This window comes from Acomys minous, assembly GCF_964271855.1.
Source record: "Acomys minous genome assembly, chromosome: 12".
Classification (NCBI taxonomy): domain Eukaryota; kingdom Metazoa; phylum Chordata; class Mammalia; order Rodentia; family Muridae; genus Acomys; species Acomys minous.
In genome coordinates this window covers 9,730,543-9,753,323 of record NC_140493.1, presented here as the reverse complement: position 1 = coordinate 9,753,323, position 22,781 = coordinate 9,730,543, and the positions used below count along the sequence as shown (strand labels likewise).

The 22,781-nt window shown below is 45.3% G+C and overlaps 1 protein-coding gene and 2 long non-coding RNA genes across 3 annotated transcripts in view; 1 reads left to right on the top strand and 2 right to left on the bottom strand.

Annotated features, from left to right (window-relative positions):
• YAF2 (YY1 associated factor 2) overlaps nt 1-2,245 on the bottom strand; it is a 60,497-nt gene extending 58,252 nt beyond the window's left edge. Inside the window, 2 exon segments of the mRNA XM_084750173.1 lie at nt 1,632-1,757; nt 2,029-2,245. Coding sequence (XP_084606299.1) covers nt 1,632-1,757; nt 2,029-2,054 — 152 coding nt within the window. The 5' untranslated portion in view covers nt 2,055-2,245.
• Nucleotides 2,246-7,082: 4,837 nt separating this feature from the next.
• LOC311578980 lies at nt 7,083-17,484 on the top strand. The gene is made up of 3 exons (XR_014773018.1): nt 7,083-7,263; nt 11,548-12,178; nt 16,826-17,484. It is a non-coding gene; the product is annotated as an uncharacterized lncRNA (long non-coding RNA).
• Nucleotides 12,161-15,378, bottom strand: LOC311578981. The gene is made up of 2 exons (XR_014773019.1): nt 14,916-15,378; nt 12,161-13,392 (listed from the first exon to the last, which is right to left on the bottom strand). It is a non-coding gene; the product is annotated as an uncharacterized lncRNA (long non-coding RNA).
• Nucleotides 17,485-22,781: the final 5,297 nt, after the last annotated feature.

Genomic DNA, 22,781 nt, shown 5'->3' with positions numbered 1-22,781 from the left:
TACACGTGTACACACACACACACACACACACACACACACACACGCACGCACTATACACTAAGCCACCTCCATCCTTATGCAGACATATGCACTCTGCTTTTCAAAACACTTAAAACATGAGTCCAAAAATAGCAAGTGGTTTCTCTTTTTAGAATCTTTCCTTGAACTTAGAAGGTATTTTAAAACTTGCTTTTTAATAGACATCAAGAAATGCTGAGCCGGGTGTGGTTCGGGAGGCAAAGACAAGTGGATCTCTGTGAATTCGAGGCCAGCCTGGTCTATAAAGTGAGTCCAGGGCAGCCAAGGCTACACAGAGAAACCCTGTCTCGAAAAAAAAAAAAAAAAGAAGAAGAAGAAGAAAGAAATGTTGAAAATATTGTACTTAATATAAATCAGAATTCACAGTAAAAGCCTATTGAGACTTACAAGTATGTCGAAAGCAACCAGTACTATAGAAACAATACAATTCTGACATGTCCCTACATTTAAATTTTTAATAAAACTCTACAAATTGCATTTAAAAAGCAGGAGACTGTGCCAGGCGTGGTGGCACACGCCTTCAATCCCAGCACTTGGGACTGTCAGTTCAAGGCCAGCCTGGTCTACAAAGCAAGTCCAGAACAGCCAAGATAACACAGAGAAACCCTGTATCGAAAAAACAAAAAACAAAAACAAAAAAAGCAGGAAACCTCATTTTTAGAAATAACTTGGACTATTAAGAATATGTCAAAATTATATAGACCATCTTTTAAGCAACAAGAAACTTCCCAGTGCTCTTACTGTGGGAATGTGTATTTTAATAGGCTCCATTTTATCAAAATAAATACCTTATCTAAATATTGCTACCAATCACAGGACACTAAGACATGAACTCAAAGGCTGCCTTCCTGCAAAGGAACTATGACCAAGTGGAGACAGATCAAGAAGGCCACGGACTTTGAATTTCCTAGATTTAATTCTTTTAAATGTTTTTTTAAGACAATTATAATACTATATGCCTACCGTACCACAAGTTTGGGGCTGGAAACAGGCAAAGATCGCGTAATCTCGTTTGTGTAGCGATATTCAGATGATCGAGTTTAAAAAAAGAAAAAAAAAATGTGTTCCTGGGGTCGCCCCCCAACTAACTACCTAATTGTAAAATATCACAGAAACGGAACAAAAACCAAGACGCAAAACCTTGGCCTGACCCTTCCGGACATGCTTTACTAAGAAAGTTTAATCTATTACGATCCTACAACCAGACAGCTCCCCCGCCCCAACCCCGGAGGGTGGGATGACATCGCGGCCTCTCCTCCATTCCACCCCCCACCCCTCCCCGCACACTAACACAACAATGCGGCCAACGTCTCGGTGCCTGGCCGGGGAGAGGGCACTGCACCGGCCACGCACAGAACGGCAGCAGCCAGCGACCCCCTTGAACAATTAATCCATCCTCCGCAGCGGCCGCCGCCGCCGCCGCCGCCGCCGCCACCGCCGCCCCCTCGCCGCAAGCCCCGGGCCGGGCAGGGTCGCATCGTACCGCGGCCGCCGCCGGGCGAGCCGCCCCGCCGTCCCGCGTCGCGCGGGGGAGGAACCGGGGACCTCCGGCCGCGGGCGGGCGGGCGAGCGGGAGGGCGCGCGGGACTCACCGGGTGGAGGTGCCCTTCCGCACATCGCACATCATGCACTTGAAGGCCTCGGCGCTGTTCCGGAAGGTGCAGACGCTGCAGTCCCAGTAGCCCTCATCCGAGGCGGGCTTCGGCTGCCGCTTCGGCCTGCAGGACACAACCGGACACGACGCAGCGCGGGGTCAGCGGCAGGGCCGCGCCCGGCCCCGTGCCCCGCCCCGCCCGGCCCGCGACCCCCGCCCCCCGCGCCGGGCGCCGCGCGGGGGAGGGGAGCGCGGCCGCTGACCCCGGGCCGCCATCGCGGCCCATTGTGGGCAGCCGCGCGCGGCGCCGCACCCGCGTCCCCGGTCCACACGCACACACACACACACACACACACACACACACACCGTGCCGCCCCCGCCGGCGGGCGCCGTACCTGGTGGGGCTCTTCTTGTCGCCCATGCTCGCTGCCGACGCGCGCGAGGCCGCGGCCGGTGGTGTCAGCGCCGAGGTGAGTGGCCGGCGGAAGCGCGGAGGCGAGGGGGGCGGGGAAGGCCGCGCCGCGAGCTGCAGCCGCCACCGCCGCCGCCGCCGCCGCCGCCGCTACGGCCGCCGGATCCCACGCAGCCTCCAGCTGTCGGGGGAAACTCCTGCCCGCGCGCACGTGACCCGCGCCGGCCAACCAGCGGCCGCGCCGGAGACTTCAAACGCGGGGAGCGCGGCCCAGCAGCACCCGTGGCGAGTTCGCGGCGCCGCCTCCTTCCCTCCCAACCCGCCCGCCCGCCCGCCCGCCCGCCTGCCGCCGGGAGCTCCCGAGCCGCGGCACGGAGACCCAGAGGGGCGCGACGGCAGGGGCCTGCGGGCGCGCGGGCGCTCAGCGCGGCGGGGACTGTCACCCTCCATCTGGCGGGGGGAAGCGAGACAGAACCTCGGGAAAGGTTCGGTGCCTCGCCTCTAGCTTACATAATTTCAAACGTGACGAAACCAGGGTCCGATCGTGCTTTAATTCCAGAGGCGTTCTCTTAGCCTCACGGGGCTCTGCAGTGGCTTGTTATAAAACGGATGCTCAGAATCTTCCTTAACGACACGCGAGCTTGCCAATGCCCTGGACTCCGCCTCCCCCGGGTCCTGGTACTTTCAGCCTGCGCTTCAGATGGGGCACTCACAGCTCGTGCTAGACCCTAACAAGGCACCCCGCTGGTCCTTTAAGCTCTGCTCCCACCTCGCTAGTCTAAGCGAGTAACCAACCCACAAGCGGAGTTTGCGTGCCATCGCGCTCATCAAGAAGCGACCTTAGCATGGCAGTCAGTGAATCGCCATCTGGAAAGCTGCCCCCTGAAGAAAGAGGAGATGAGAAACCCATCCCTTCACACAGCCCCTGCCTTCTGCCTTACTTGGGTCAGCTGCTGGAGGCGGCATAGCTTAACGTCAGACTTAAGTAAAGAGGACCCGGTCCAGGCCCTGCGTACTTAACAGTTGATCTAAAGCGAAGACCGCTAGCTGTGTGCCTCTAAGTTGGGGTATATTGAAGGGGTGTTCACCCAGCTGGAACAGAGCAGGGTGAAGCAAATTTTCATCATAATACGCAGAGCAGGATGGCAACTAAAAACTTATGAGTTAATTATTTATGAAATCCTTAATATTTTGAGCTATATTGTCTGTGGGTAATTGAAATGGGAAAGCAAAACTCCTGCTAAGAGGGGACTGCTTATTGATGTATTACTCACTAAGCAACAAGAGCTAATAAGCTAATAACCGAAATGGGAAACGCTATCTTTTTAACGTTGGGAATTAGAGATTAATTGGGGTAATTAAGAGGGAAATGGGCTACAAGCCTCTGAGAGCAGGAACTCAAAATGAAGTATAGCAGAACGGTTGGAAAGGGCATGGCTCAATAGTGGGGCACGCGCATAGCGTGCGCAAGGCTCTGGGTTACTGAAGATTAGAGAAAACAACACTTGAAAGATCGATTTATGTGGAGTTTGCTTCGTTGGTTGGCATCATGTTTGCAAAACAGAGACTGATTTAGTTGAGTATAGAAGTTATATATTAGAAGTTGCATTAATGAATGCAACTTAATTAATGAATGAATCATTAATGATTTATGCAATGGAAATGTATTTTCCCATAATACCGGAGGCTCCAAGTAAAAGATAAGGGTGTCATCGGGGCTGGTTTCTTCTGGGACCTATCCTCATTGCTTGCAGATAACCATCTACCTAGGTCCCACTTCACATCTTTGTATGTGTGTGCCTTTATCCTAATCTTTTTTTTTTTTGATCGCTTATGCCTTATGTCTCTTCTTATATTCATTGGATTAGGGCCTATATTAATGACATCTTTTTAAAAAATAATTTATATGTGTATTGGTGTTTTGCCTGCATGTATGCTTGTGTGATGGTGTTAAGTCCCCTGGAACTGGAGTTACAGACAATTGTGAGCCAGCATGTGGGTGTTGGGAATTGAACCTGGGTCCTGTGGAAGATCAGTGCTCTTAATTGCTGAGCCATCTCCCCAGCCCCCTAATGACCTCATTTTATTACCTCTTTAAAGAGAAGCAGGAAGAGTGGTAGAAGTTGGTGGTAGAGAAGCGACCCTCTTCTGCAGCTTTCTATTGACCTGTTGCAGGCAGACACCTATCAAATAAAGAAACTGCGTTCAGCAGCTTCCTTTCTGTAGTCGCTCGTGGGCTCCTAGTTGATACTGGTAGATATCTCATATTTCCTCAGTGTACTGGCTAGTTTTATGTCAACTTGATAAAAGAGAGTCATCAGAGAGGAAGGAGCCTCAATTGAGTAAATATTGCCATGAGATCCAGTTGCAGTGGGGCTAGAGAGATGGCTCAATGGTTTAAAGCACTGACTGTTCTTCCTAAAGGACCTGGGTTCAGTTCCCAGCACCCACATGGCAGCTAACAACATCACACCCACATGGGGTGATTCGCACAGATAATCCCATCACTCAGGAGGCTGCATCAAAAGGGCTACTACTGTGAGTTAAAGGCTAGCCTGGGCTACAGAATAAGACCCTTTCTCAACAACCAACCAAATGAGTGAACTGTAAGCATCAAACTCTCTCAGGATATTGTCTGAAACAACCAAGGCTTCTCCATAAGCATTGTACTGTTCCGTGAGGGCAGCTGCTTCCTAGAAGTGAAGACGTGGTCCGGTTAGTGAATTCCATGGGTATGAACGGATTGCTACTTTCCTTTTGACACAAGATCAGTTTATTAATCAGAAGGCACTGTTGTTCAGGATACAATGAAAATGACAGCAATGAGTCAGTTTGTGGAGAGTGGCACTAACAGGAGTGTTCTAGAAGGCAGTGAAGGCAAATGCTGATCTAGAATATGTACCTATTTCATTGAAAATACCTTTCTGGGGCTGGAGAGATGGCTCAGCTGTTAAGAGCACTGTCTGCTCTCCCAGAGGTCATGAGTTCAATTCCCAGCAACCACGTGGTGGCTCACAAACATCTATAATATGATAACCATCTATAATAAATAAATAAATCTGAAAGAAAGAAAGAAAATATCTTTCTTCCATTCCACAAAGAAATGGTCAATACAATCAAACTATCTTGAGGCAGCTGGTTTGTTCATCCACAGAAACATGCCACACCCAGTGTTGGTTTATGCTGCTGGCTGGTTACATACCCAGCAGTAATAACGTATCCAGCAAAGCTACAAGGTTGGCTCCGATGAGAAGGTTGTGTCACTCATGCAAGGGCTCTGTTTCAGACAGTGTGGCCACTTTGTAGATCCTCCTGAGAGAGCGCTACAGTGACTGGGGAAAGCAAAGGACATGGTCACTTTGTTCTCTCATTACAGGCCTTTCCTTCCTGTGATGCTCTCTGTGGAGCAGCTGTATAGCCCACTCTCTGCTCATCCTTAAATATCCATCCAACACTTGCCTCCTACCTTTTCCCATCAGTTTTCCAGTCATCTCTGGGATCCAGACCATGTGGCCTACAGGTTAGAAACTACCCATTCATCTGCACACGTCCACAATCTGACCTGCTCTAATCCAGACTGTGTGGGCGGTAGAATTGCCGAACTTCTCCTTAACCGTTGTCTCTGTTACTTCCCTTGGAGCCACCTCTCATTAGGGCTGCAGTAACTAACAGCCGTGGCTGGGGCCACCATCTCATACAGAGCCTAAATGATATGAAATTCTTTACACAGCTACAGATGTGGACTGAGATTTCCTGTTGTGCATTTGTCCTTATTTCTGCTTATATCCAGTGTCCTGCACAGCGTTTCTCTGCAATGATTGTTGTTGGGCATATACGTGTAAATGTTGGGCTTGGTCCATTTCAAGAAGAGAGACTCAATGTGGTCATTTAGTTTTATGTCATGGTTGGCCATTCCATCTCTACACAGAGCTAAATATAAGGACAGCAGCATGTCTCAGAGGAATTGTCTACAAAAAGGCCTAGGCTTGCTCCAAAGCCATAGAGATCCACACTATGATTTTATTTTATTTTTTATTTGTTTGGTACAAAGAATATCTGTTGGGGCTGGAGAGATGGCTCAGAGGTTAAGAACTCTTGCAAAGATCCTGAGTTCAATTCTCAGCAACCACATGGTGGCTCACAGCCATCTATAATGTGATCTGGTGTCCTCTGCTGGCCTGCAGGGGTACAGGCAAGCAGAGCACTGTACACATAATAAATAAGTCTTAACTTAAAAAAAAAAAGAATTTCTGCTTAGTAGTCTGTGGAGTAGAATATTTTATATACATGACTATTTGAATATTTTATCTCACAGTTCTCACTGGGACTTGTTTTGATACAGTGATATTTCTGTTTGAACTCTGTTCTTTTAATCTAGCTGTGGTGGCACATGTGTGTTATCTCAACACTCAAGAGGTAGAAGGATCTTGGGTAAACAATAGCCCAGGTGACATAGCAAAACCACATCTAAAAAGTTACATTTTGTCTTCTTGTCATGTTCAAAATTCTCTTTTAGCATCTATTAATCTCAATTTATAGTAAATTTCCATTGCTTTCCAACTATATTTTGTTCTATTTTCATCTTGTTTTCTACAGATATTGCTATTCTATTTTAGCTTTTTTTTTTTTGGATTCTATTTGGCACATTTCTTCTCCACAAATTTCCTAGTTTTCTCTTCTATTTTTATTTTATTTGTTATTTTTTAGACAGGATCTCATGTAAGCACAGGCTATTCTCACTATGTAGCTGAGATTGACTTTGAACTCCTAGTCCAAAGAGAACCTGTTTGCTGCTAGCTCTCTGTTGCTGAGATTACAGATGCACAATGCTATGGTTGGCTTTCTCTGTATTTTCCTTCTGGTATTGGTGTTTGTGTGCGTGCGTGCATACACGTACACGCATACAACTGCTGCAAAGAGGCTTAAATTTCCCCAGCAATAGAGTTAACTGGCAGTTGCGGGCCACCTGACATGCTGCTGGGATTTGAACTTAGGTCCAAAAACAGGAAGTGCTCTTAACCACTGAGCCATCTCTCCAGCCCTATTTCTGTATTTCCTTGATACTAGCTTATCTACCAGTTCATATCAGAGCCATCTAAGTTGCTTAACAAATGCTCTGGGGATAAGATTTTTATATTTATTCTAGTGGAATGTTCAGAGACTGGGAAAGAGAAGCTGGCCACAACAGAAGGAGTTGCTTGTCTCTCTGAAAGTGCAAGTAAGTTACTTGTTCACAAAGAGTTTTAGGTTCAGTAGGGCCAAAAAGCAAGCAGGGTCTCAGAATGAAAAGTGCGTGGTTCTCTACAGACATGATGTACGTACATCTTGGTGTGTTTTTGCAAATCAGCACTGTAGGTGTTAAAGGAGTACAGGGAAGCAGCTCCATATGTCCCCTACAGTCTAAAATGTTAATAATGTTGCATTTACTAACAACTAGCATTGTGATGAGCTCATTGTAAAGACTTCACCCCAGTTACTTACTAAATTAGGTTATAAGCTTTCAGTGTGAAACACATTGTAGCTACACTTAGGACCTTTGGTATGGTCAAATATATTTTAAATATCTTTCCATTAATATTTTGACCCAGAAATTTCTCCTATGTATGACATCTGAAAATTTAGGAGTACCTAAAAATTTTCAGCCAAAAAGAATAGCACAAATACAGTGCACGTTCAACCTTCTCAACTAAGAAATATGTTTTCCTGAGACTTAGCCATGGAGAATAATATTTAAGGTCCTGAGTTCAATTCCCAGCAACCACATAGTGACTCACAAACATCTTTAATGTGAGCTGATGCCCTCTGCCAGTGTGCAGGTGTACGTGCAGGCAGAGCACTATATACATAATAGATAATTAAATCTTTTTAAAAACTATGATTGGAGGCCAAGTGTACTGACACACAATTTTAACCCCAGCACTCAGAGGCAGAGGAGGTGGGTGTCTCTGCATTTGAAGCCAGCCTGGTCTACATAGTGGACTCCTTTCCAGTCAGGACTACATAACCCTGTCTCAAAAAGAGAAAAGAAAATGACTGGGAACAGCATCTGTGTATTTGTTATCATAGTAATATAAATAAAACTATTCAAACAATGCATTTCACGAAAAGAAAGTAGAATAATGCGTATGCCATCAAAGCAGAAAGAGGAACTGTTTGAGGGGAGGTGGGGGACCAGGGGGGAGTGGAGAATGGGGACAGGAAGTGGGGGAAAGGGTGAGTAAGAACAAAGGAAAATAACGTGTATGTATAAACATGGCAAATATAGTGCTTTGCTTGCTTCGGTACCACATATACTAAACTTCAAACAAAGACAACTAGCATGGCCCCTGCACAAGGGATTACACAACTTCATAAAGTAATGTCATGATGAAGCACATTACGAATGATTGATATGTGCCAACAAAAACATTAAATTTTCCCCAAATGAGGCACTTTGTCAATATATTCTAGAAGACATGTCATAGAAATGATACACTCAATAACATTTTACATAGTATGTGTTATAATATTTTAAATATTACTTGACATTTCTTAGATTACAAATATTTGGTTTTTGTTTGTTTGTTGTTGCTGTGTCTCCGCCTTTTATTCTCACAAGTAACAATTCATGGGTCTAACATGGGGTTAACTGAGCTGAGCTCTGTGCCAAAGAGAGACTGTCTTCTGTAAGGAGGCTGCAGATCCTGAAATTGGAGCGGCCCAGGCTCAGGTCTAGGAGTGTGCAGGTGCTGGGCTCTGGCGCCGGGTGTCCTTTAGGTGGTGCTGTCAGCGGCCAGGGGTACGAGTGGGCTCTTTAGTGCACTTTGCTCCTTGGGATTTGGCCACGTTTCTCTTTTCATTATTCCGTGACTCCACAGAAGAGCACTTAAAACCAGTTATAGCCAGGAGGGAGTGGTGCACGCCTTTAATCCCAGCACTAGAGCGTGAGTGACCGGCAGATCTCTTAGTTTGAGGCCAGGCTGGTCTACAGAGGAAGTTCCAGGACAGCCAGGGCTACACAGAGAAACCCTGTCTCGAAAAAACGAAACAAACAAAAGCCAGTCCTTTGCTTCCAGGAGTACAGCCTTCAGTGCCCGGATCTTCTGCCCAGTAGCAGGAGTGGAATGGATGTCTTAGAGCCAAAGCCCTACACTGAGCTCGCACAGAGGGACACTGTAGCTTTTTGTTTGTTTGGTTTGGTTTGGTTTAGTTTTTAGTTTTTCAAGACAGGGTTTCTCTGTGGGTAGCCTTCCTGTCCTGGGCTCGCTTTGTAGACCAGGCTGGCCTCAAACTCACCCAGATCTGACTGCCTCTGCCTCCAGAGTGCTGGGATTAAAGGCCTGCACTACATTTTTTGAGGCAAGGTCTGTCTCTGCATCTCAGGCTACCCTCAAGCGTTTTGAGCCCAGCACTCAGGAAGCTGAAGCAAGATAATCTGTGACTTGTAGCTTCTCTGCATCACTTAAGAAACTCCGCCTTTAGCCGGGCTATACACAGAGAAACCTTGTCTCGAAAAAAACAAAAAAAGAAAGAAAAAAAAAAAGAAAAGAAACTGCTTCTCAAAACTATGTGTGTGTGTGTGTGTGTATGTATGTATATGTATGTATGTATGTATGTATGTATGTATGTATATGTGTATATATATGTACATATGCAAAGCATATATAAATTCTGGCCCTGAAACTTACTAGCTATGTAACTTTGAGTATTTAAAGTTTTACTTTAAACTTTAAACAGAGGCTTGTCCCCAGCCTCTGGCAACCACCAGTTCACTTCCGCCTTTGGGAACGTGACCACCGTGTACATACAGACCCGGAGTTCCTGTCCTTTTATGCCCGACTTGTTTCACTTTGTCTTTGAGGTTGAAAATGTGTCTGAATTCCCCTCCCCTAGTGCCGAGTCACACCCCGCTGGGCTACAAGAGATGCAACTACTTCCTCATGCCTATGAAAAGAGACATGACAGAGCCCCCATGAGGCAGGAGTGGCTTGTTTCCTGAATTTGAGGGTACAACCCATCACGGCAGGAAAGACACAGCAGCAGCACATGTGGGCTGGTCGGGCTCGCCCCACAGTTGGAAAGCAGAGGGGAACACACGCTGCTCCTCAGCTCCTGTTCTTCGTATTGGGTCAGGACCTCAGTTTATGGGATGGCACTGCCCTCAGTTAGGATAGGTCTTCCTTGTTCTGCTGAAGCGTTCGGGAAAGACTCATCTTGAGGTGTGTTTCTATGATGATCCTGAACCTCGTAGAGATTTACTGCTTAGTGTCTAGACTCCTAATCTAGATAATGGAGACTTGTAACTGGTCTTTGCTACTTTGTGGGTTCTTCTCCCCCTCCTTTAACTACCACCCCCCCCCCAATATCACCCACTACCACTAGATAGAGAAAAAAAAACAAGGAGAGAGGAATTAGGAAAATCCCTGACTCCAACTTTTTTTCCTTTTGTTTCTTCTTTGACTATGGCTACTAACAAACTGCAACTGACCTCCCTAAACAACCAACAACCACCCAGCACGCCTCTCAGAGCCCCTCACATTTATGAACCCTCTGGAAAGTTCCCTGAATTCTAAATATCACACAGTCACAGAAATGATCTGCAGCTGGCAAAACCATGCTCCTGTTAGAGCAGCAGGCAAACCGTAGTCAGCTGCTGCAGACAGTCCAGGGCAGCCCCACAGCCCCACACCTGGGATTAAAACAAAAGCACGTTTTTATATTTTTGTGGTTTTTTTTTTTTAAAGAAACTAAAACTCCAGTATCCTAAAAAATGTCACTATGAAGATGACTCGCCACAGCTGTCTATACCACTTTTCCACCCATCCTGCTGGTGCTTAGGTTGCTTCCCCATTTCGGATGTTCTGAACAGTGATGTTGTGAGCATGGGTATATAAATATTTCTGAATAATGGATTCCAGTCCTCTTGGGTGTGTCCCTGGAATTTATTGGATTATATCTTAATTCTATATTTAATTTTTAAAGAACTGTCAGTAATAGATTATATTAAGGAAAGATGTGGTTATTTAACACGGATTTTTGTGTGAATGACAGACTTTTAGAGATGATATAGAAAAAGGTGAAGTTTTTTGAATTAATGGACAATATTATAGGTGGTGGGAAGGGATAGGAAGGGCAGCTGAGAAAAAGATTCTGACTTTTCCATGAACTTAACTAGTACTAAAGATGCAATGTTTTTCTAAGGTCATTACTTGCTTTTTAAAGAAGATTTATTTAAACTGAGTTTATGCACATACACGTGGATGTCCTTGTGAGTGTGTGTGACCTGCCGAGGCCAGAGGAAGGCATAGGATCCCTTGGAGCTGGGTTACAGCAATCTGTAAACCATCGTAGATGGATTTGATACCTAAACTCAGGTCCTCTTACCCGTTAAGCCATTTCCCCAGTCACTTATTATTAGCTTTTAAAATTCTATTAGAGGTATATTCAGCATCTGTAACTTTGAATGCCTATTTTATTACTATCCTACTTACTTTTTGTTTTTTATTTTGGTTTTTTGATACAGGATTTCTCCGTCTATAGCCCTGTCCTAGAACTCCCTATGTAGATTAGACTGGCCTTGAACTCAAGAGATCCATCTACCTCAGCCTCCTAGGTGCACCACCACCCCACCTGGCTTAGTTCCTTTTCTATTGCTGTGACAACATCATGACCAAGACAACTCATAGAACAAAGAAGAGTTTACTGTGTCGTTACATCTCAGAAGGTGAAGCCGTGACCACCATGTCAGGGAGCATGGGAGCTTGCTGGCAGACATGGTGCTGGAGTAGTAGCTGAGAGCCTGCATCCGATACACAGGCACAAGGCAGAGGAGTCACACGCCTCTTCCAAGAAGGCCACGCCTCTTCATCCTTCCTAACAGTTCCACCAACTGCAGACCAAGTATCCAAACATGTGATGCTATGGAGGCCATTTTCATTCAAACCACAATTACTATTAAAACACACACACACTCAAAAATACTTAGTCCTGGAAATAGTTTTTCTGTGGGGTTTTCCAGAAAACAAACAAGGTGTGGATCCCATGCTTGGGAAGCTCAGGCAGTGAAAGACCCCTGAAGGGAGACCCTCACTCAAGCCTCGGGATGGCGCGCACCCAAAGACACACAAACGACCGTCTTGCTGTAAACGCACAAGGTAGTTTATTGGCGGAGCTCCGGGTCGACACGTATCTCACGCAGGAGACAGAGGAGTTGACCCAGAAGCCCAGGAGCTCAGGGTTTATATGGGCAAGGGTCGGGGGTGGGGGATGGGGGGGGGAGCGGGAAGTTTTGGCGCGGCCACACACGATTGGTTGTTTCAAACATTTGAACATCAGCAAATTGCGTAGGCAGATCTGGGGTAAGGTCAGACTTAATCACATGGGAACAGTCCTTGGTTCCTGTTTTTCTCGGAACCCGAGGGTAGATGTTTATCTGAGCTAACGACACATCTGGTTAAACTCAAACCTGGAACATTGTGTGTGGGCCTCAAGGGGGGATTAAGCAAACACCATAAGATTGGATGAGGGGTCTTGGCTCATTACTCACTCGATCATGTCCGGTACCTGTTTCTCTCAGGAATTTGTCCTTGTGTATCCTCCCTATTCTTTATGGCCAGCAGGTCCCTGGAACACTCAATAGGTCTTTGTCTCCTAGCTCTGCATTCTTTGTGACTTATCATCTGGGGCCTTGGGCTAGCAAACCTGCTGACCTGCATCTCAACTATTTGGGCTTATGAGTTAGAGAGCTCTGCTGTTCTGGTTGCTTTAATGCTAATTAAAAATTCTCTCTCTCAGCAGGAAGACAGGTATGAATTTGAGCCATCCTTAGCTACCTAGTGAGTTCTAGGGCAAAAAAAATAATGTAGAATAGTGACGTTAGCCAGGTGTGGTCGCGCACAACTTTAATCCCAGCACTTGGGAGGCAGAGGCAGGTGGATCTTTGTGAGTTCGAGGCCAGCTTGGTCTAAAAGTGAGTCCAGGATAGCCAAGGCTACACTAAGAAACCCTGTCTTGAAAAGCAAACAAAACAAAACAAAAAACAAAACAAAACAAACACCAAAGAGTAGTGATGTTTTGTATGCAATTTTATACCTTAATCCAACATTTATTATAATATTTTAAGTCTATAAGGAGATGGTATCTTTGTCGTCAAGGTTCTAAGACAAACAAAAGATGCATGTATACTCACATATAAGTAAATACGGGGTTTATTGGATTACACGATGGGAGATACCACAACCTCAACAGTGGCTGAGTGCACACAGGAGAGGCAAAGTGTTGAGTTCAGTCAGGAAGCCTTTGTAGTGTCAATGCAGCACTGGAGGCCGGGAGCTCCCCGGAGTGTTAGTGGTGTGTCCATGCTGAGAAGCTGAAGAGAATGAAGTGATGCCGGGTGATGGCAGCAGTAATAAAAGTACCCATTTGTGAAGAATGGAGCTTTTGGGCACTGACTGGGCCTGTCTAGGAACACCTTTATTGCCATGTCTTTATTGACTAGCCAGCAACGGGGATCATGCAATATTCCATTTAAAATGTCAGGGAAGTGTATAAACTCTTGACAGAACTATAGCAAAAGCCTCATTTGCTCTGACACACCTGAACAGCTGTGACTTGTTAAACTCCCATCAAAATTGGAGCAATCTAGCTGGGCATTCAGTGGCATACACGCCCTTAATCCCAGCACTCTGGGAGGCAGACGCAGATAGAGCTCTGTGAGTTCAAGGCCAGCCTCGTCTACAGAGCAAGCTCCAGGACAGCCAAGGGCCACACAGAGAAACCATGTCTCGAAAAACTATGTGTACGGGGGACAGGGTCTATTTAAACAGGAGTCTAGTTCAGAATTGCTAGGTAGGCTTATGTTGTCCTGCTACTTAAAGGGGCAGCCTTGACATGGATCTCAGTTGGTTGAAGGCTTACCTTGCATCCTAGGCGTCAGTCCCCCCTAACACCTTAGAAAACTTGAGTTCAAGGCCAGCCTTGACTATGTGAGAGCCACTTCAAAAGAAGATGAGGGACGGGCACAAACTACCGACCCTCGCCCCCCCCTACTCTTCCCTTCTCTTCTTCCTGTCGGCCATGATGGCTAGCTTTACAACTTGTCGCCGTGAGAGCCTCCTGGAAGAATGGGTGCGAGCAGGAAGCAGAGAGGCTCTTGCCCTGGTGGCCTGATGAAGCTCAACGCTAACCCTGGGATTCTTAGACCTCTTGTCTCATTAGACTCCTACATTGGGTTTTGTTGCTGTCTCTCATATGAACATTCTCATGTTCACACATGTGCTGCACCAGTGTTCCCGCCACTTTCCTGCCGTCGCCTGCTTCTCTATCTTTTTCCCCCCCTTAAACAGTTGCAGGTAGCCCAGGTTGGCCTTGAATTTACTATACAAGGATGACACTCCTGTTTCTCCCTCCTGAGTGCAGGGGTCACAGGCCTGTGCCATCAAGCCCACTTGCGCTTGTGCCACAGCGCACAACTCCAGGCTTCCTACACGCAAGAAAAACACTCTAGAAATGAAGCTACATCCTCAACCCCTTGTCTCACTATTTTCATCATAACCCATCGAGAAGAGGTGTCTATCTTCTGACACCCCAGGAACCAGTGGTGGAAGAGTGGGTGTCAAAGCCTCTGCTTTGAAGAGATACTAGATCCTTCTCTGAACCCAAGGCCATCAAGGAGGGCAGGGCCATCAGGCATGAAGCATGGAGCCCCATGTTAGCCTGAGAGGACATCTGCCAGTGTAGAGACCGCTCACTCCCTGGGGAGAGGCTTTGTGTGACCGGAGAAGCAGTTGCCGTTGAGGAAAGTGAGTGAGCACAGTACAAGCAGCTGGGTAAACAGCCTTAGACCTGAGGAAACTCCAGGATGGAGCTGACCTTAACCCCTGCAAAGCTTACCAGTGGGTGACATTGTGTCTTGGCTTCCTTTTTCTTCCCAGGCCCAAGCTCTTAGGATCCAGACACTCAAGTCTCAGCCCGTGAAAAATAAGCACAGAAGCCAACCCCTCCCCTTCTCATAGGTGTGAGAGAGCAGTCGCGGGCCGGTTGTAGCTACAGGAAGCAGGGGAGACGATTTCATCCTAACTTGATTTGACAGAATTCTCACAAAGACACGCCCAGACTGACATTCTGCCTGTGTTTCGTGACTTCAAGTCAACAGGCATTTACGTAATACAGCTTGGAGGGCGGGCAGCCACTTGGTCTCTTCTCAGGAAGAAAGCGGAGTTAGCTGGTGCCCCGGGCCTGGGTTTGAGATTCTGGCTCTTCCATCTGCTGTGTTGCTTCTAGGCTGTAAAATGGAGATGCTGGGGTAGCTGTTCTTTCCCCTGGAACCCAGTTTTCTTTTATTCTGTTTTCAGAAAATAGCCTTCTATTTCTGTGATAGCTCCCCTCGGGGTGACTTCTATTTCTCTGATAGCTCCCCTCGCAGAGACGCAGCTATTCACCTCTCCCGGTTTGTCTTGTTTTTACACAGGCAAGCTCAAAGCAAAAAGGTTTACCAGAACCTAGCAAATCCATAGACCCATCTCAGCTTCTCAGACTTTTTTTTTTTAAACATTTATATATCTACTCAGATCACTTCCTTCTTTTTCTCACTTTAGTAGCTATTGTAACTCACTGTCGCTCGTTTCAAGCTTTGGGTGCTAAATCGATTCACATGCCACACAAAATGCTGAAGCATTTCCGTAGCCAAGTTCTGTGCTTTCCAAGCCACCATATTAGCATCTCTCTCTCTCTCCTTTCCTATCTCCTGTAGTCTCAGGTGCAAAGTATCTGTCTGTTGGCTGAATCTATTCTATTTATGGGCTCTGGGTCAGTGCATGTGAATCCCAGGCTTTGATTCAGTAACTCTGAGGAGGAACCTGAAGTCAGTCCCTTCTGTTGATCCATCTGCCCTTCCTTCTCTCCCTCCCTTTCTCCCAGCAGGCTCTCACAATGACACCCAAGATGGTCTCCAACTTGTAACCCTTCCTGTTCAAGTGCCGGGATCTCTTGTTCTGAGGTCACGGGTGTGCGCCACCCAGCTGCTTTGAGAAGCTGGGCCTCTCGTGCTCCTGACGGTGTACCCGCGGAGCATGCGTGCGGAGGAGGACCTGCTCGGTATTCTGTCATCCTTTCACTAGCCAACGATCATTTCTCTGTGCTTTGTTTTCAAATTTCCTGTACTTTCTTCAGCATATAAAACACCCAGATTTCTCTGACCCACAGAAAGCCAAAGTACTTTCCAAAATCTTTTCTTCTTAAATCATCCATCTGTTTAAGACCTTCCGTATTGATTTTCCACTGCTGCGTTAAAAATTATACTAAAGCTTAGCAGCTAAAGATCACGTACCTGGACAGGGATTGAACATCCAGGCAGACAAGAGCTGAGCACGTTCTGGCTTAGTGTATCCCAAGACTGCAGCCTCGATATCTGAGCAGACATTGTCTCAGAGGGTGTCTGAAAAAACTTCCCTCTGGGAAACAAGATTCAGTTCCCTGGAGGCTGTTTAGACTGGGGCCCTACTAGCTGCTGTCCAGGAGTCTTCAACAGCCATTTGCCACGTGGGTCTCTTTCTAAAGCAGCTCACGATGTGGCAGCTGAGTTCCACCTGAATGAAACAACCAAACAAGAAATGGCAAGCAGGATGGTGGTGGTGGTGGTGGTGGTGGTGGTGGTGGTGGTGGTGGTGGTGGTGTGTGTGTGTGTGTGTGATGTGACAGTGAGCTTGTGAGGCCAGAAGATGACTTTGGGTATAGTTGGTCCTCTGCCTCCCACTTTGTTTGAGACGGGGGTCTCTTTTTTCATTTGTGTCTGTCTGTCCCAGGCTAGCTGATCCAGGAGCGGTTGGGATTCTCCCATCGCCCACCCCTCATCTCACCACAGGAGCACTGGGATTAAAGACTACCACATCCAGCTTTACTTGGTTCTTGGGATGCAAACTCAAGTCTGAATGTTCGAGTGGCAAGTGCATTGCCCACTGAGCCATGTCCCGTGTCCCCTCATGCTATTATCACTTGTTGCCATCTCTAAGCCTTTTTTTCCCCCCTAAAGTGCTGCTTCCATGTTGTCATGCACAAAGAAAACAGGAACTGATGGGAACTCTGAAGGTCTTCTGGGGAAAGTGGATTATCATTACCACTAATGTTATACCTTTTCATTTCATTTGTCACAGTTGCCCTACACATGCACGCTCACATGGGCATGCACTCACACAATACACTCACACCATACACACACTTATTTCTTTTTCTTGGTTATATTGCAAGAAGGCTTTTAGATAAATATCTTTTAGATTAATCAGCTATATAATTATACAAAAATAAAACATAATATCTGTATGAGCTTTATATATAGATCATATATGATGAAACTAGCCTACTTGCAAATCAATACCCTAGTACTTAAATCTGCATAAAATACAAATGGCTTTTCTCATGAGTCCCATTTTCATGAGCTTTATTTTCCTACTTGTATATCATTGTATTCTCAGAAAATGTATAGATTGTATATAATCATAAAATAGAAATATCAAAAATACTATGGTTCTTATTGCCAATGTGACATTTTGTGGTTAGGCCATGTGAAACTGTATCTCTTAGTGTATGTGTAACTTGTTCTTTATTCCCACTCCTACACAACTTAACTGAGATGGGCATGTTAACTAAATTAATGCATTACTGATGCTTTTTTAAAGGGCCTGTTATTGGATATTCGATCCCTTGTCCTAACAGAAGCAACATAACTAAACCCTCTGGCCGCCCTCTGTGCAAGTGAAGCTCATTAGGCCTGACTAGCAAGGCAAATAGTACTTGAAACTCCCTCATTGAGAACACTCTTAGGAGCTCCTCATTAGCCCTGAGGTATGTGAGGACAGACACACGAGAAAAGCAAATAAGCAAATATGGGTGATCCATTAGAAGAAGTTCCCAGGTAAAATTAGCTGTGAGGTTCTGCTGTGGAAGAAGCTGTTTCCACTGGGGCTCAGGTTTGTTTATTAACTTATCTCAAGTCAAGGCTGGTCTTCCCACTAGCTCCAAGAAAGGTAACAAGTATTTTCCTACATTTAGAAAGAGCCATTGGCAGAGCCTTTGCAAATGAGCCAATTCCTGCTGATTTATCGTAGGCAGGTCATGTGCCCGAGCTGTTTCCTGATAATAGAAACAGATTTACACCCATCCCCGTGCTTCCTGGCTCAGCACTTGTGCAAACACCTGAGTGTATTTAAGATACAGATGAATGGTTTGTGTATTTAAGAAAGAAAATCAAAAGCACCTGACCACAGGCTCCCATTGTAGCCTCTATCAGAAGTCAGGCTTGAAAGCTGTAGGTCAGTGGCAGAGCATTTTCCTGGTATGAGCAAGGTCCTCCCTTACAACACACACACACACACACACACACACACACACACACACACACACACACGGCATATCAGGTTTGGTGCAGCACATCTGTGAGATCACTGGAATTCAGACTACACAGCATATCTTATTGGATTCGACAAAGATTTTTTTTTTTTAACATTTTCCCTTGGTTTGACTCTTTTAGCTCAAGCTGATTTAACTAGAATTTTTTTTTTTTTTTAGGACTCTCTTTTCTGTCTCTCTCGATTAGTTTTCATTGTCACTGGGTGACATGGCTTCTGTCCTTTGGCAGTCTCTGTTTCTGCTTTGGCCTTATTTTCCGAAGCCTTGCTGACCTGCTCATGTCACCCTCTGTATCTGGCTCCAGCTGGTGGCCTGCTTTTATCTTAGCTCGTGGCTAACAATCTGGGAAACCCTTGATCTGTCTCACAGCACAAGACAGACAGATGCGTTCAAACAGCGGGGGCTGGTTCTGTTTGCCCTGTGACCTCTGTCGACTGAAATGGTTGCATCTGTGGACTGTTTAGTTGAAGCTGCCTGACAGCCTTGAATTATAACCTTCAAGTAAGAAAGCTGCAATATGGACGAATAGAAAATAAACATTTTTTTTTCTCGCTTCCTATCCTTCCCATTTGTAGCAATAACCCTTGAGACTTCATGGGAGGAAAGTGCTTCGTTTACTAAACGAATCCAAGCAGAAGCATGCTACTTTGAAGTTATTTCATAAAAGTAACTGTGAAATGGCCGTCCCACTACTTGGAGATTAAAATCTAGGAAAGAAAAATCATAGTATATTTTCTCAAATAATTAATGACCATACATGTGTCTGGGTGTTTGTTTTATGATTTTCATACTTTTTTTCAGCTAAAATTGTTCATTCCAGCACTAATGAAATATATGATACACATTAATGTTTAATGTTTTAACTTTCATTTATGTTGATATTTAGTATATAGTGGTTCCCCCCCCCTCATTTTAAAAAAGGTTTTATTTATTCTTATGTATACAGTATTCTGCCTGCATATACACCTATAGGGCAGAAGAGGGCATCAGATCCCATGACAGATGGTTGTGAGCCACCAGGTGGTTGCTGGGAACTGAACTCAGGACCTCTTGAAGAACAGATAGTGCTTCCATCAGAGAGTGAGCCATCTCATGGGTTCACACACACACACACACACACATACACACACCCCGCCGCCCCAATTATTGATGGATTGTTGCATTTCAAAAACAATGTTTTAGCATGAGGATTAAGTCAATTGAAACACAGAAGAGCACAGAACAAAAGCTTTTGCTCCTGGAACTTGTGAAAATTACAGTAAAGGATTAGTATCATGTTGGTGCTAATGATACTTACTTAGTCTCTAGTATCTGACTTTGGTGATGGGCCTGTTACTCCTGTCTGTGATGGCACTGAGGAGCTATGCAAAGTTGGATGAAACAGACCCAAGCAATACTTCGCAGTTAGCTGTATCCTTGACTTTTACCATAGTATAAAATCTAGAGAGGTGTGCTCTTAAGTCTAAGGACACAAGCACATTTATTCAGAGCAAGATGAATTCCTACGGGGAATAATTACTTATCAAGTAGTTATATAAAAGTAAGTAAACAGACCTTTTTATATTTCCTAAACAATAAAAGTAAGAGTTCTGAAAAATATGCAGCATTCAATTTACATTTAGTGAACACTCAGAACATAAAATTATGGTTCTTTAAGTATATAAGATAAAATACAATAAACTTAAACTGTAGCCAGAACAGGCAGGACTACACAATGAAACCCTATCTTGAAAAACCAATAAATAAAAAACAAACAAATGAAACTGAAAATGTAATACACAGTATATAGAGTACTGATTATTATTGTCACATAATTTGTTTTAATTTTTCCAAATCCAGAGGCCCCATAATGAGTGAGTTAACCCAGAAGCAGAAAGAGTCAAATGGTATATACACACTTATATCTGGACACTAGCCCAAGGGGCATGTCCCATGAATGTCTTCACTTATCAGGAAAGTGGGACAGAGGGGAGGACATCCTTTTGGGACTCTAGGTGAGAGAAGCATGGGAGAATGGGGAAATAGAAGGATCCAGACGGTCCTAGAAACTTACAAAAAGAACATTATGACAGGCAGATCTGGGCCCAAGGGTCCTGCTCAAACTATGGCACCAGCCAAGGACAATACATGCAGTAAACTTCAAACCCCTACCCAGATCTAGCCAATGGACAGGACATTCTTCACAGTTGAGTGGAGAGTGGGGTCTGACTTTCAGACGAACTCTGATGCCCCATATTTGACCACGTCCCATGGATGGGGAGACCTGGTGGCACTCAGAGGAAGGATAGCAGGCTACCAAGGAGACTTGATACCCTATGAGCATATACAGGGGGAGGAGGCCCCCCTCAGTCACAGTCATAGGGGAGGGGAGTAAGGGGAAAATGGGAGGGAGGGAGGAATGAGAGGATACAATGGATGGGATAACAACTGAGATGTAATATGAATAAATCAATAAAAAATATTTTTAAAAAATCCAGAGGCCCTCCACTGTGGATTATTACTGTTAAAACTGCAACAGAATGTATTTTATCCGTTCTTACTTGTATACATCCTCCATAACGGCTCTTCTGAAAATGATACTTTGTCCTGGTGACAAAACTTAAACCCAAGACCTTTGCATTTTAAATACTTACTATACCAGTGAGTAAACACCCCCAGCTCTATTCCTTGATTAAATCATGAGTCAAGTAATGTCTCCCTGAGGGCAAAAACTATGGTAAGAAGCTAAAAAGTATAGGTGGTATAAATGTTCCTCCATATACTAATCAGTTGTGTGTAGTGTCACTGTGTCAACATGCTTGAGAAACTAAACTTAAAGGGAACATGACAGCTTGATCTCTTTCCCCAAAACAAAAGAAAAAAGGAGAAAAACAAAGGAGTTAAGATGTGTTTTGGTTCATTCTCACCGGGGTTGGTCCATCATGGTGGCTAAAGTGTGGCAGAGCTGAGCCATCCTAACCAGAAGCAGAGAGGGGACTCATGCATCTTCTAGGCTTGTTCTTTCTCTGCTTCCAGACATTTAGGCTCCTGGCCCTTTAAATCAGGAATTCAGCACTACCACTGGGGGATGCCATGCTGCTTCCTCATGACTGAAAAAACAGAGGTATCTGGCACAGCTTGATGTACAAAATAATTTGGGTGAGACAGTAGACTCCAAGTTGTGGAAATACACCAATCCTGGCATCACTGGTGCCCAGGTCCACTCAGAAGACAGTGATTGGAGTTGGTAAAGTCTCAAGGATGCTCAACAGAGAGTTTTAAAAAGTAGGTGTGGCCAGCAAAGGATGGATGAGTCAAGAGTCGTTCTTCTGTTGGACAAGGTCATGGTCTCAGGCCTTGACTGGAAAGAATTGTTACCATGGAAAATATGCCTAGCTATAATGAGATACCAAAACCAAAGTAGATATTCACAAGTTTTTCAAAAGAAAAAAAAATCATATCTTTTGATTTAATTCAATTTCTATATGTGTGTCTGTGCGCCAGCTACATGGCTACTGTTCACAGAGGCCAGAAAAGGACAGTGGATCCCCTGAAACTGTAGGTGTGAGCCACCACGTGGATACTAGGATTCAAACTTGACCACGTCCTCTGGCAAAGCAGCCAGTGCTTTTAACTGCTGAGCCATCTCTCTAGCCCCTCTTTTAAAGTTCCCCCCCAAAAAAGTTATTTGTGAATGTGTGTTTGCATATACACATGAGGGTTCACAAGCCACAGCACATATGCAAAATTCAGAAGTCAGCTTATAGGAGTCCATTTTCTTCTTCTACCAAGCCCATCGAAAGGACTGAACCCAGGTCTTCTGGCCTGGTAGCAATGGCTTCACCTAAACTGAGCCATTCTGACGCCCTGATATCCATGTCATTGGTATTGCTTTGTTCCCAGCTTAGGCTCCAGAGAGAAACATTTACCTTTGGGAAGGTGTGGTGGTTTGAGAAAGAATGTTGCCCATAGGTTCATACACTTCAATGCTTAGTCTCCAGTTAGGAAAGTTTAGGAGGTGTGGCCTTGTTGGAGAAGGTATGTCACTGGGCACGGGTGTTGGGGAGGGGAGGGGAGGCGGGGGGGTAGATTTTGAGTTTTCAAAAGCCTATGCTGAGCCAGGTGTGGTGGTGTGGGCCTTAAATCCCAGTACTTGGGGGACAAAGGCAGGAAGGTCTCCTCAAGTTCAAGGCCAGCTTGGTTTACAGAGTGAGTTCCAGGGCAGCTGGGGCATGGAGAAACCTTGTCTTACAACAAAACAACAACAACAAAAACAAAAACCAGGCTTGGTGGTGCACAACTTTAATTCCAGCACTTGGGAGGCAGAAGCAGGTGGATCTCTATGAGTTCAAGGTCAGCCTCATCTACAAAATATGA